The sequence below is a fragment of the Lissotriton helveticus genome, unplaced genomic scaffold (assembly GCF_964261635.1).
Source record: "Lissotriton helveticus unplaced genomic scaffold, aLisHel1.1 SCAFFOLD_461, whole genome shotgun sequence".
NCBI classification, from domain to species: Eukaryota; Metazoa; Chordata; class Amphibia; order Caudata; family Salamandridae; genus Lissotriton; species Lissotriton helveticus.
This window is the reverse complement of record NW_027612057.1, coordinates 159,240-173,647: the sequence shown is the minus strand read 5'-3', so window position 1 is coordinate 173,647 and position 14,408 is coordinate 159,240. Positions and strand designations below refer to the sequence as shown.

Below are 14,408 nucleotides of genomic sequence, written 5' to 3'. Positions count from 1 at the left end.
CGGATTCACATACCTGACCTCTAATGAGGGAGAAAAGGTACCAATTGCATTTAAATCACACTTGTACACAGAAGCTGAACAGAAATTCAGCATTGAAGAAAAAATTGTTCATGCAGTTCAAACCGCAATAGCTAGAGAAAAAGACATAGCTGACGGTAGACATATCACAGTCAGAACAGCTGAATCAGCCTTTGAGGCATTGACAACACCGTGTAATTTACCAACAACAACATTGGATCCAGAATGGTTACAATGGGTAAATTCAATCACAACGGACAAAGTATACTACTACTTTGATCCAGAACTAGAAGAAATGGAAAATCTAGAATATGAAAAAACATATCCTCTGCCGTCCGACATTCTGCCTCTACGACATTACGCCTGTGTAATCTATACAGACGGACATGCTCAACCGTCCGTTTGGGGAGAACAAGCATACAACCCCACATGTGAGATTACAAAAGAAGTGTGGCGCGGAGGTAAACTAAAACCTCTATTAACAAAATCACACTCAGTAGAAACTAATTCAGAAAAACAAACTGAAATAATAGCATTGAAGATGGCGCTAGATAATGCGGATCGCGAATTCCCGACACTTATAGTGTCAGATTCATATTACTGCGTCAAATCATATAACAGCGATTTGCAGGCATGGATTCAAAACGGTTACAAAGATGACACAGATGCACCAATAAAGCAGAAACTGCTCTGGGAACAAATAGCTCTTTTACAAAAAGAACTACCAAAGACTCACGTGACACACTCACTGAGTCATCAGCGTGATGGCGTTCACGTTGTAGGGAATTCATTGGCTGAAACAGCCGCAGCGGCAGCCACTAAATCGGCTCCCGTAGTTCAAAAAAAGCGTACATTAAAATACATTGACGGTGAAACAGTGCTGGCGGTGAAAACGTCATCAAAAGGCGACTGCTCAGTGTTACCGATCAACTATCCACTCAATTATACATACATAATCGATGCAAACTCCGTCCCTTTTGCTCGAATCCCTGGAGTGGGGGATAGAGTGATTCCAAACATGGACAGGAGGAACTTGTTAATCGCAGACGCACACATGGGCGAGGGTCTCAGACACCTTAAATTAAAAGATTCTCTGGAAGAATTACAATCACGGTACTGGTGGCCAGGCATGAGCCTGCGTCACACCATGTTTGTAAAACGCTGCCCAAACTGCAATAGAGATCGCAGTGGGGAGAGAAACAGTTTGATACCTCGTCGTATTACGGCAGATAATATTACCAGTAAAAAGAATGGCTTGCGATTAACATATACAGGCTAGTTTCCACTTATAATGTGAATCACCAGCACTCGGCTGACGTCCGGACTGTTATACAAAGATTTGCGAGTCTAAATGGCATATACGCTAAGAGCATGCTACGTTCGACCATTGTTTTCACTCAAGCCCACCAGCCTGGGGGGAAACATGGCCAAATGAGCACAGTCCAGCGGGAATCTTCTCACTTCCTTCCTGAGGGTACGGGATGGTGTAAAGAAAAAACCAAGGCATAAAGCAATCTATAGCAGAAAGGATATTAGGTTCGGGAGCTTGGTGGGTCAAACATCTAATAAGTGTCTAACGTAGTCTAAATAACTTGCCAAGAAATTCTCTGAAGGGATTCAGTCCGTACGAATTATTATTTGGAACTAGGATGTTGATCTCTGACCTTGATAGTCAGACTTCAGTGGTGAAAGAAAAAAGCTTTGATATCAAAGACCGTTTGGCTATTTTGCAGGACTTAAACAAAACAAGAAAAGACCTGAGCAACATAAAGTTGAAACAGCAGCCAACAACCACTGAAGAACCACCACCTGTCCCAGCAAGACCTGTCTGGATTCCAAAAGTCGGGGATCTAGTCAGAGAAAAGATCGCGGTAAAGAAGGAATTTGGGCCTTCTTACAGAAAAGCAGTTCCTGTCTTGTCTGTCAACGGGACAAGATCAGTTGTACTACCGCCACTTGCTGGTAAAAAGGAGAACCGAGTTGTATCCATCGACCTGGTAAAACCACAACATGTGGCCGATAACAAACAGTAGGCCAAGTGGACTCCCAATAAGTAGCAGAACACCAAGGTTTGCTACCAGTACAGAGGTCCTAACTAAGAGGCTCATCACATTCGAAACGCCTACAGAAGAACAACAAGGACTATGCAACAATGCAATAGAACTCAGACCTCTGAAAACCCAAATAAAAACATTTAGCAGAGACACACCAATCTATAATGAAGTACCAAGTGACAATGCAAGAAACAAAAATCCTGAACCAATTGGAACAATTGACAGAACTGCATCCGGCTACTTCATAAACTTCGATGATTCCTCTGAAGGCTTCAGTGAATCAAAGACACAGCCATCATCAAAAACCTTTAAAGATAAAGCTAAAGAACTTTTGATACAACTGAAAGAAGCATATCTAATTTCTCCATGGATTGAATTTTGGGTGGGTTTTGGTGCATTTATCCTCATACTTTGGCTCATCATGATACTTACTTTGGGACGCTTCATTGAGGGAAAATATGCTAAAATGGACACAGCAAGTCAGAAAATCAACTTGATCCTCAAACCACACACATCTTCACACGTCGAGAAAAGAGAACTTTCTTCAGCCAACTTCACAGCCAATCCTATACCGGGTGGGGTAGCATGGGACAACACTGACTATGAAATTTATGGTCCGGTCGAGATCCTGAAATATCCACACCAAATTAAGATCTCCTTGAGTGACTTTGTGAAACCAAACTCATTTGCTGATGATTGGGACTGCGAAAGCATTAATAATATGATGTCTGATTTAGTAATGTCTGCTAAATTTACCAAACATGATTATTTGCAGGGTTCTACAAATTATGATAGTATGTATTGCTATAACCACTATGGTAACCATTTTCTACATAGATCTGCACAACCTAGAAATGTTTTAAACTATAATCAATGGGAACATTGTGCAACACCTCCAAAAGGGAGCTCTAGAACCGTTTATGACAAATATTCATATTTTTCCGGTTTTAACACAAGTAATGCTGAAACATTTTATTTTAAATTGTCAAACAAAACAGGGACCAAGACCATGATAACCAACACAAAATTGATATATTCAGACTCATTTTTTGAACAAATGAATACTTTTGGATTTGATTATTGGGATAAAAATGTTGAATTGAAAAGTGTTTGGGGTACAAAAGAATGGCAAGTACAGGGTATAGAATCACTGTTTAGAGCCTGCATGATCCCAGAACAAATGATATTTTTAAATGACACTGTTCAACAAACCACCTGTCTTGGCCTAGCCAAAATCAAAGATTTAAATAAACCGTCTATTCCAAAGCCAACAATGTTTAGCAACACTTCTACAGATGAAGAGATAGACGTAAACCATATATTAAACCAAAACAGAACACATCCAAATTGGAAACAGTGGTTGATCTGGCCCACAGATACTAATAACTGTCAAGACAGATTCCTGAACAAAACACAGGGGTTCAAAATGACCAGGCCAGACCCTAGTTATCCCCAAAGACAACACCCAGGGATAATAACAACCTACAGTGTGGGCAAATTATGTCTTCAATGGTTACAAACTTCCACACTGGCAGAAATTAAGCAACACCTAACTTTACTTACTGATGGTGCTGACTTGCGTGATTTCATAATGGGACCACGCAAACAGCGTCAAAAGCGTTTCATAGCAGCCTCTGTATATGCAGCATACAATGAGGCCTGGAAGGTTACTCAAATTGAAACAGCAGAGAGAATACGGGAAATTGACCGTATTAATTTGGAAAAATCACTTTCTGTAGTGGACAATGGGTTAATGACTCTGTCCTCCAGAATTTTTTCTTTGGACAGCATTGTGTCTTCAGCAATCGACATATTATCGCAGGACTTACTGTTATTACAACACGGTCAGTCTCAATTGCGTTCTATTGTACAGCTTGGCTGGACGTTACAAAATTTGCGTTCAGGCTATGTGCCTTGGCGTTTAATCAACACAACGTCACTATTCCAAATCTTTAACCTTACTGATAGACAAATCAGTATGGCACAAAAGGGTGCTGATTATACAATCTTGAGCATTGAAAAACTTGAAAGATTACCAGTGACAATGTCAGAACGACTTGTCAGTGAATGGATAATACATGGAATAATAAATATTCCAATCTCAACCTTCAGGTTTCAATACTGCCAAAAATATATACAGGCTGGCATGTACGAGAAATTGGGAAAGGGGTACCTTAAAACAACATGGAACCTGCCCTATTCACATGCATGTGTCAGTAATAAAGGACAGAAAGTGTTTCTTAGTGGCAATAATTGTGCGATGTCACTAAGCGGCACGCTTCTGTGTAACGGAATTAGTTTGCATGGAGCCTGTGAAGGGAATTCATACAACCTTTCATGTCACCAGCAAGGCGCACCTGCAACTGAAATAGAACCATTCTTTCAAAGACTCTATAATGGGAGTTACATTCTAATTGTAGACCGCAGATGTTGTAGTCTTATGCCCGGGACTCCTTATCTAGTAACTACGACTGCGAAGGTCAAGTGCTGTGGACGCTCATTGTTTCCCAGCTCCTTTCCAGACAGGGAGGCAAGGGCATGGCCCAATTTGAAAATTACTTCTATTCAAATAGATACTTTAAGCAGAATGAAAACAGTGCTTCTTCAGACGCCTACAAGCCTCTCGTCATCAAAAGAAACGTATGATCTACAAGTCGCAAGGACGACTGCAGAGATACATACATTATTATCAACTAATTCCCCCGTACATTTCGCGGAAATCCTGAACGAAATCTTAAATATTTCTGATACCAATGGGATCTCAGGGGTATTTAAGACAGTATTTTCGATGGCATTAACACCATTCAAAGCCATACTGGGTATTTTTCCAGATTTCGTCCATTCGATTTTTGGCAGACTTCCCCTGATCCTGGGACTAATTGCAGGAATCCTATTCTTAGTCCTTATTTTTTGGTATGGCAACCCATGTCACAGACAAAACTCTTGCGACAAGGGAAGAAACAATCGTAGCCATTGGATACCGGGACCGGATATCAAAAATCCTGGGACTCTCCCGGCTTAGAGACCTGAACATGACCTGGTTTCTATCATTTCGACCAATGTGGCAAAGATGTGTTTTACCTGTATTGAGGTGTCTGCTATGCGGAGAAGAATGCGTGTTAGACACCTGTCTGACGCTACAATCGGATGCGCCGATGGATGCAGAAACATTGTTGAGCCCGATCAAGGTTCATGCTTTGTGCTGCCCTCAAAGGCTACCAATCCTGATGACGGCATTCGTGGAAGCTTCACCACTACGATTGATGGGTAGTGAAGTTCAAGATGAAAGCAGCATCGAACAGGTACGACCTTCTGTCAGTAATGCAAATCAGAATGTCAATGGAGACAATCATGCGCAAGAATGCATGATTACACCTATTTCCGAGTTAGTGGAACTTTCCCAGGAAGCTGTTGACAGTTTTTTCGAAAGCCTAAATGATATGATGTTCTCACCCGAACAGAAATAGAGACTTTTGAGCAAGCTCGCACACGGCGTTCCCTGAATTCGGCCTTCAACTTTAAAAATAAAGTCACATGAACATTTTCGCTCCAGTTCACGGACAGCAGTTTTTTCAGCATCCCCAAATATTTTTGCATATTTTTCGGGACATTATCTTCTGCTTAAAGTAAGAACTATTCTTAGAGAACTAAGGTTTCTAAATTTTAGATAGCTTATAGACATTAGCTGCCCGCTGGCTTGTTCATAGAGATATTTTATTCTGTGATGGAATGGTCTCGAAACTTTTTTCTGTCAGAAACCATTTCATGTGTAATTCTCATATACCAAATAAGCAATAATGTATACAAATGCAATTACTTTGGCATTTTTCTACAGCTTGAGTGTATACCATATATATATGTCTGCAATTTTTTTTCAGTATATTTGAAAATTTCGAAATGCATTTATGTATTTTGGGGTGGTAAGGTATACACACTACTCTATAGTATGTTGTACTATGTTATACTATGCCTAGATTAGTAAATATGTCCATAGTTAGCGTGGAGTGGGTGTCATGTATTCCTATCGGTTCTGAATCGATCCCCCTATTCCTGACCCTATTCTAGTTAAACAAACCAACAAGTTAACTAGCAGTCAGCCCATGAGGCAAGAAAACCCCCATGATGCAGATACCGTTATCTGACGCAGTCACACTACGGCACAGGAACGTGTTATCTGATTAGGTCATAACGCTTGCGATCTAATTAGACAAGCGATATTCCTCCAGCCCCTGATAAGGCATACGGAGTTCTCATAACAAATCAAACCTATGACAACCTGGGCAAAACCCTGCGGCCATTGTTTTGATTTCACCGAGAACTTCAGTAAAAGAATGTGCTAACGAGCAAGTCGTATGACATCCTTATTGACGTATCTATGTCCATCCTTACGTCAATCTCGGCACCTTAAAGGTATAAATATTACCGATCTTGCCCTATGCAAAACACACGCGTGGTGACGAGACGGAGCAGCCATACTTGCCGAAGCCGAGAGCAGAGCAGACCCCGCTGGCAGCAGCCCCGCCTTCCTGACGCCCTGAGAAAAGCTGCTTTCTCCTGCCGAGAGACCCAGCACCGGCGCTTCCAGGTAGCCCTCGCAGGCAGCCTGGAATATCGAGACCAGAGAAAGAGATACCATTCCTCATTCATCCTAACTTCCAGGTACAGAACTGAATAACCCCTCACAGAGAATTCTTTAGTTATTCACTTGGCAAAAACAAGCTTAACTTAAACTGTAACTTTCTATTCCCGCCCACGTATTAGGCTTAGGTCAGGTACACGGGGTAGGCGTATTTAGAAACACCAGTTGAGTACGTTTAGTCAAATGTATATGTGTATGTAAATATATTTTATTCATTTTAAACATCTTATGGCTTAGAAACCATATCAATGTTTTTACAGTATTACTTTATACTATTGCTTTTAATGTATGCACTTTACTTAGCTATAAGTATTGCAATAATATCGATCCATTTCTCATGTATGAGAAAAGAGACTGATCAATAAATAACATCTTTTATTGAACACGCCCGTCTCTTCCTTTTCTCTACATTCTGATGAGACTAAGAATGCACGTACTGACTGAGTAAAATAATTTGCCTTTTGTTCACACGACTCTCGAGATTGACTCTTGATTAGGGGAGAGCAAAGTTGTCATGTTCTATGGTTGTCAGAAACTAAATCCCTTCTTGTCTAATCAGGGAAGTTAATTCCTCCTTGAACATTCGAGAAAGTTTCTAGCGAACTCTGAGCTATGCTGGCAAACCCAAAACTTAAGTCTAGACAGTAGTAGACCTAGTTAACGTCTGGCCTAGGCCTTTACTGCTGTAGGTATTATTCCAATGCGCAGAGCCTATTGGGAAGATAGGAACTACACTACAGTAGACTACCTTACCAATCATAAGCTTACCAAGTATCTTCAAACGTCCAAAGTCCAACTGCCAAGTTCTTTAATCGAATCAGCCAAACGGCACTACACGACAATCCAAGATCAGAATCTCAGTCGAGGACGGGCGCCACCTGGAAGGCCAGATCAGAAGGAAGGGAAAAACACCGTGGGTGCCAAGACTCGGGTCACTCAGCGGCAGCGATCGCTTCCATGGCGAATTTCCAAACCTTCGTCACGACCTCTCCTTTGGGCATCCGAGTCGCCGATGAGTCCCTTCGTGGTCGCCAATTGTGGTGTTGGGTTCAATCAGGCCTACATACTCTGCTAAACTCTCGAACACCTTAGAATAGAAGTTGGCACGGACACTGGAAAATGCAAAAGACAAGTTTATTAGGACCCCATGGGGTGGTGGTACATTCCTACAGCACCCTTCGGCAATGCAAGAAGTAGCACACCGAACATCGGCGCGCGACCTCTTTTATACAGTTTAATAGCAATAAAAAGGTAGGCGTTCACAAGTTTACACATTTTAGGTACATATAAGGTCATTTTTGGAACACAGCCAGCATGTGGGAGGAGTCCAGTAGTACTGGTCAGTTTGGGATAACATTCCTAAAGAATGACCAGTCGATGTATAATGCGCATGTGCGCTTGACCAGTACTAAAAATAGCCTGTTGCTGGGCAAGGAAAACGACCATGGGTATCGAGAAAGGACGAAAGGGCATGCTGACCACGAGGCAGTATGTTCATACAAAATGGAAGCCAAAGGATTCAAAATGGCTCCCGTACATTTTAGTCAAGTTAATGGAAAAGATCGTGTAGCTGAGCTAAACGCTAACTCAGGAGCTGCCAAAATACGACACTTGAACCCCGTCTTCCTCGACGACATCCTCTGCGAAGAAGAAAAACTCAACAGAGAAACAGTAACACAAAATAGTAACAAGTTACTATCTGAATCACAGAAGATCCCAGAAACCGTTAGCGTCGACGACGTGGAAAAAAGGAAACTGACGTCATCACGCCGACGTGGGTCTTATAAGGAGTCGGTGACGTCAGACGGAGTCGCGCGAAATGCCGTGCTCCTATGACGTCGTACACGCCGGCGTGCTACAAAGAATTTTCCGAACGTTACTGACGCAAGGGGGATATTCACAAGGTGAGGAATCCACAAGGCAGATGTATCTTTCAGAACTGTCTAGCTTCCACCTCCTTGCGTGGAGAATGAGCAGCGGCAGTTGACGTATTTCAGCCTGCCCCCGAAGTCTGTAATGTTATTTTGGCAGCCAGGCATCCCTTGCCTAAGACAGTATACGCCTGTAGGTGGAATAGGTTTGTGACATGGTGCACAGCAAAGGCATCCTTTTTTTTTCTTCTCTCTTTGGCCCAGCAGGGCTCTGCTCTGGGCTCTATCATGGGATAACTCTGAGCCATTACCGCCTTTTTAAGGGTCCCAGACCAGCCTTCCCTTTTCAAGTCCCCTGTTGTAAATAGATTCTTGAAAGGCATCACTCACATGTTTCCTCCTGTTCCTTCCGTGATGCCTCAGTGGGACTTGAATCTAGTTCTTACCTTTCTGATGTGCCCTCCCTTTGAGCCACTTCATAATTTCCGTCTTCGTCTTCTCACTCTAAACACTGCTTTCCTGGTTGTCATCACCTCTGCCAGAAGAGAGAGTGAGCTACAGGCTCTTTCTTCTAAGCCTCCTTTTATCTCTGTCCATCCGGACAAAGTTGTTCTAAGGACTCGTCCTTCTTTTCTGCCAAAGATTATAACTGCCTTTCACATCGGGCAGACCATCACTTTGTCCACCTTCTTTCAACCTCCGCATCCCTCTAAATAGGAAGAGAGGCTCCATCATCTGGACCCAAAACGTGCGCTCTCTTTCTATCTGAGCCGCGCACAAAAGTTCCGGGTGGATGACCAGCTCTTTGTTGGCTACATGGGCGCCAAGAAAGGTCGGCTGTGCACAAATAGACCACCTCTCGGTGGGTCTTTCTGTGCATAAATGCTTGTAACTCTTTGGCTAAAAAGGAGCCTCCGGTGTGGTTGTGCACCCACTCTACCAGGGTGACAGCAGCCACTACTGCTCTGGGACAAGGAGTTCCTTTGCAGGACATCTGTCAGGCAGATACGTGGGCTTCGCTACACACGTTTACCAAGCACTACTGCCTGGACAGCCAAGTCCGTAGAGACGGCTTCTTTGGACGTTCTGTTCTCCAGGACTTTCTGGTGTGATCTTGGTTCGCAGACCCACCACCGGGGTTGGTATTGCTGGGGCATCTATTCTAAGGTAAGGAATCTATCACTGTGTGTTTCTTTCAGATGCACAAGTTACTTACCTTCGATAACGATATATCTGTAAGAAACATTAGTAGTGATAGATTCCTTACCACCCACCCATCCTCCCCGTTCTGCAAACTGATATTTAGGGTTAAGGTCATCCCTTTCAGGGCCTTAGTTTCATGGCACCAGTGGTCAGTTTCTTTCACGGAAAGTCGTGTACAGAACTGACGCCAGGGTGCGTTGGCGTGTCTTAGTAGCTCAAGCGACGTCATCCCGACGCCAACTATGTACGCGGAGCTGCACAACAACGCCTACCGATGCGCAGCAGTACTGCTGATGAAATCGGATCAAGTCTGACGCCTGGTAGTAATTATAAGGTAGGGAATCTATCACTACTAATGTTTCTTACAGATTTATCGTTACCGAAGGTAAGTAACTTGTGCTTCTCGGCAAAGGCCACACAAACAGATGTAGCCCCTCATCCTTGTCCCGGCATCCCCCTCAATTTTCTCTAAATGTTGTATTTTCCATGCAAATGTAGTAAAGAGTACTCCGGGGATTGCAAGGCCCCTGTACCCAGGAAAGGCCAATTCATGATCTGACGTTACTTAAACAACTGCAGGAGCTGGGCACCAGGGGCTGCCTTGTGCCTGCTGCCTTGGTCCTAGTGGTCTCCTACTCCTGTTGCGCACTGTGTCACTACAAACTCCTCGCAAAGCAGCTCAAACCTTCTCTACTTCCATTCTAAAAATGACAACTCTATGAATTGAATCGGCTTATAAATATCTCTTTTTGCCAATTTGCTTTTATTAACTATTTCAATTTAATTCTACAGGGTGGCAAAGAATGGACTGTGAAATCAAAATAGTGACTTAATACCAAACAACAAAACCTCCACGAACAAGAATGATTGTTTTGAGAAGGTGAAGACGAACAAGAATGATTGTTTTGAGAAAGTGAAAATTACCCGAAGTTCTAAGTTTGCAAAACCTTTAAAAGCAAGTGTGGCAGCCGACTGAGAACAGAGAAAACTACTAAGCCTGAAGCTGATTTTTCTAATTCAAATATTTTATTGTGCTTCACACAACCTCAAAGTAAAGAGTTCAGAAGGATTAATCAAGTATGAGTTATCAGAATTGAATGGCTTCTTAAATGTAAATCAAACCCAAATGTAGGTCCAGTGCAAGCACTAATTGCAAACACATTTTGATTACCAGAAGATATTTTATTACTTACAAATATATGCAGATAAGAGGAGGTCCATGCACTGCTCATTAAAGTAAGTTAACTATTGATGTTAATGCAATCTGATGAAAGGTCCTAGAGAAGCTGACCACGAGCTAAAACATATCCTTGCTTAAATGTCAGCTGCATTGTTAGAACTACTTGAAAGTGAGAGAACAAACTTTAGTCATCTGATTATCAAAAGACAAGAGAGAACAAACACAGTGTAAACGAAAGTCCTTGTTAAATGTCTTTTTCCTGGATTTCAAGAAAGTGAACACACTCAAATAGGACTCAGTAGCCAAAGATACTCTCTGCTAGAAGTAATTAACTTTAATGCCACTCTAGTTTAAAACTATCTTTCTTGCAATATCCACGTCTTCCCCTGCCTCTGTATATCTGAACTCAACATACTCTGTACAGTTTTCGGAAGCTCTTAAATCCCACTTTGTTCAGGCTATCTTGAATTATTGTCATTATGATAATGTCCAAATATACTGTTCTAATCCTGCCACTCAATGTTTTAAGCACTCTGACATTATTGAGACATTTCAAACTATAAAATAAATAAATAATAAAACCACAGTGCCATATCTAATATATAGAGAGGATTATGCCGCCATCTCTATTTATCAAACTAATTTAAAACTTAGGCAAACATATGAAATACATCACACTGTTGTGGTAGAAATGAATCATAAATGTTGATTGTCTCACAAAAGGAAATGGACAACATGTGACAGTAGCCACAGTGCTCAATACCATTTGCAAGGAAAAGCTGTTTCTTTTGCTAATGGTAATCCTTAGTGTTTTCTTGTCTTGCCATAACTTGTATGCAAAAGCACTTGTAAACACTAAACACCAGTCTAACATCTTATCTCTGCTATATAAAACTCCTAAATTAATGTGGGAAATGCTTGACTCACAAAATGAGTAATTGCTGATGAGAATCCATCCGGAGACTGTATGAGACTGTAACCTTTTAGAGACGCCGTCCAAAGTGCAATAGGAATGCTCCAGGAAGATTTGAAGGATGACTAAGCAAAGATGCCTGTTGAGATGAGATGCCAGAAAAGTTTCACTCAAAAATTCAATCTCACTCAACATGAGAGAACACACACTGGTCAAAAACCTTATCAGTGCTCGGAGTGCCAGAAAAGTTTCAGTCATGAATTCAATCTCACTCAACATGAGAGAACACACACTGGAGAAAAGCCGTATCAGTGCTCAGAGTGCCAGAAAAGTTTCAGTCAAAAGTTCAAACTCACTCAACATGAGAGAACACACACTGGAGAAAAGCCTTATCAGTGCTCTGAGTGCCAGAAAAGCTTCAGTCACAAAGCCAATCTAACTCAACATGAAAGAATACACACTGGGCAAAAACCATATCATTGCTCAGAGTGCCAGAAAAGCTTCAGTCTCAAAATTAGTCTCATAAGACATGAGAAAACACACACTGGAGAAAAGCCGCATCAGTGCTCGGAGTGCCAGAAAAGTTTCAGTCATGAATTCAATCTCACTCAACATGAGAGAACACACACCGGAGAAAAGCCTTATCAGTGCTTGGAGTGCCAGAAAAGCTTCAATATCAAAGCCAATCTAACTCAACATGAAAGAATACACACTGGGCAAAAACCGTATCAGTGTTCGGAGTGCCAAAAAAGCTTCAGTGTCAAAATTAGTCTCATTCGACATGAGAAAACACACAATGGACAAAAGCCATATCAGTGCTCGGAGTGCCAGAAAAGTTTCAGTCATAAATTCAATCTCACTAAACATGAGAGAACACACACTGGAGAAAAGCCTTATCAGTGCTCGGAGTGCCAGAAAAGCTTCATTAGCAAAGCCAAACTAACTCAACATGAAAGAATACACACTGGGCAAAAACCGTATCAGTGCTCGGAGTGCCAGAAAAGCTTCAGTCTCAAAATTAGTTTCATTCAACATGAGAAAACACACACTGGACAAAAGCCATATCAGTGCTCGGAGTGCCAGAAAAGTTTTAGTCGTAAATTCAATCTCACTCAACATGAGAGAACACACACTGGAGAAAAGCCTTATCAGTGCTCGGAGTGCCGGAAAAGCTTCAGTCACAAAGGCAGTCTAACTCAACATGAAAGACTACACACTGGGCAAAAACCGTATCAGTGCTCGGAGTGCCAGAAAAGCTTCAGTCTCAAAATTAGTCTCATTCGACATGAGAAAACACACACTGGACAAAAGCCATATCAGTGCTTGGAGGGCCAGAAAACTTTCACTCGCAAATACATTCTCACTCAACATGAGAGAACACATACTGAAGAAAAGCCTTATCACTGCTTGGAGTGCCAGAAATGTTTCAGTCTCAAATCCAGTCTTATTCGACATAAGAAAACGCACACTGGAGAAGAGCCTTAACGGTGCCTGAAAAGCTTCAATCACATAGGCAATCTCATTCAGCATGAAAGAATACACACTGTTTGGAGATAATCTCAAACGTTTCCTGGGTGGCTAGGAAAGCTTCTTTAAATAGGCTTGTTTTCACTTTTTTATGCATTGTAAGATTAGTTATATTCTGTTTTGGATACAGAGAATTCCAAAACAGTTTTCAAGATTCAAGATTCAAGATTCAAAGATAGCTTTATTCGGTATTTGACAAACACCATAAAAGCAAGCATAAATGCAAAATACAGTCAAAACGCTCATTAAAAGCTTAGTGGTTTAAAATTCATTATAAAAAATATACATTTCATTATACTGACAAATAATCAAGTCTTAAAAAACCATTTAAAAACATTTCATAAAATTCATTAGGTAGAAGGGTAAATTCGTTAAATTAATAAATCGGTTGAGGTAAATATTACATATTTATGTATTATTTGGTGTTATTAGGCACAGGATAATACTCATAAAACCTCACGCTCCTAATCATTTCGCATGGTTCCTCTACATTTTATGATGAAGGACAAAATTTTTATCACCGCTACAATAGTAGGCTCGTCTTGGAGCAAGTACAATCTAAGCAGGGCAGATTTACAGCTTCTCAAACCCCATAACTTTAACAGTGGTAGCAGGTATTTTTTCCTCCCCCACTGATAATACTGGCAGAGAAGGATGCAATGTATATTAGACTGGGTGGCTAAGCCATCACACGGGCATTTTATCAGCTTCACAGACCAATCATTTGAAACAGGGAACGTTATTAGTCTAAAAAAGGATTCCGTCCTCATTCGTGCCAAAAGCATTCTATGATAACACGAAAGATTTGGCGCCAGATAAGGGTGAAGGCCTTGGTCATGGAGGATCTGACGATGGGCTACGATGGTAGACTTATTCCCATCTAAATAATATCTCCTCTCCTCCAATAGACCAAGGCATGCCTCTTTTAATGCTTTTTTTGACATTTGTGAGCATGATGTTGGGTTTGAAAAAAAATCTGGTTGGCCAATAGAGTTCAGAAATT

General features: G+C 41.5%; 1 protein-coding gene across 1 annotated transcript; it reads left to right on the top strand.

Annotated features, from left to right (window-relative positions):
• Positions 1–12,025: 12,025 nt before the first annotated feature.
• LOC144807623 (uncharacterized) lies at positions 12,026–13,363 on the top strand. The gene has a single exon (XM_078673248.1). The coding sequence runs from the start codon at positions 12,026–12,028 to the stop codon at positions 13,361–13,363; it is 1,338 nt and encodes a 445-aa protein (XP_078529374.1).
• The last annotated feature ends 1,045 nt before the right edge of the window (positions 13,364–14,408 follow it).

What these genes read in the sequence shown, in the direction of transcription:
- LOC144807623 (XM_078673248.1), top strand. Translation starts at nt 12,026, where the DNA reads ATGAGATGCCAGAAAAGTTTCACTCAAAAATTCAATCTCACTCAACAT.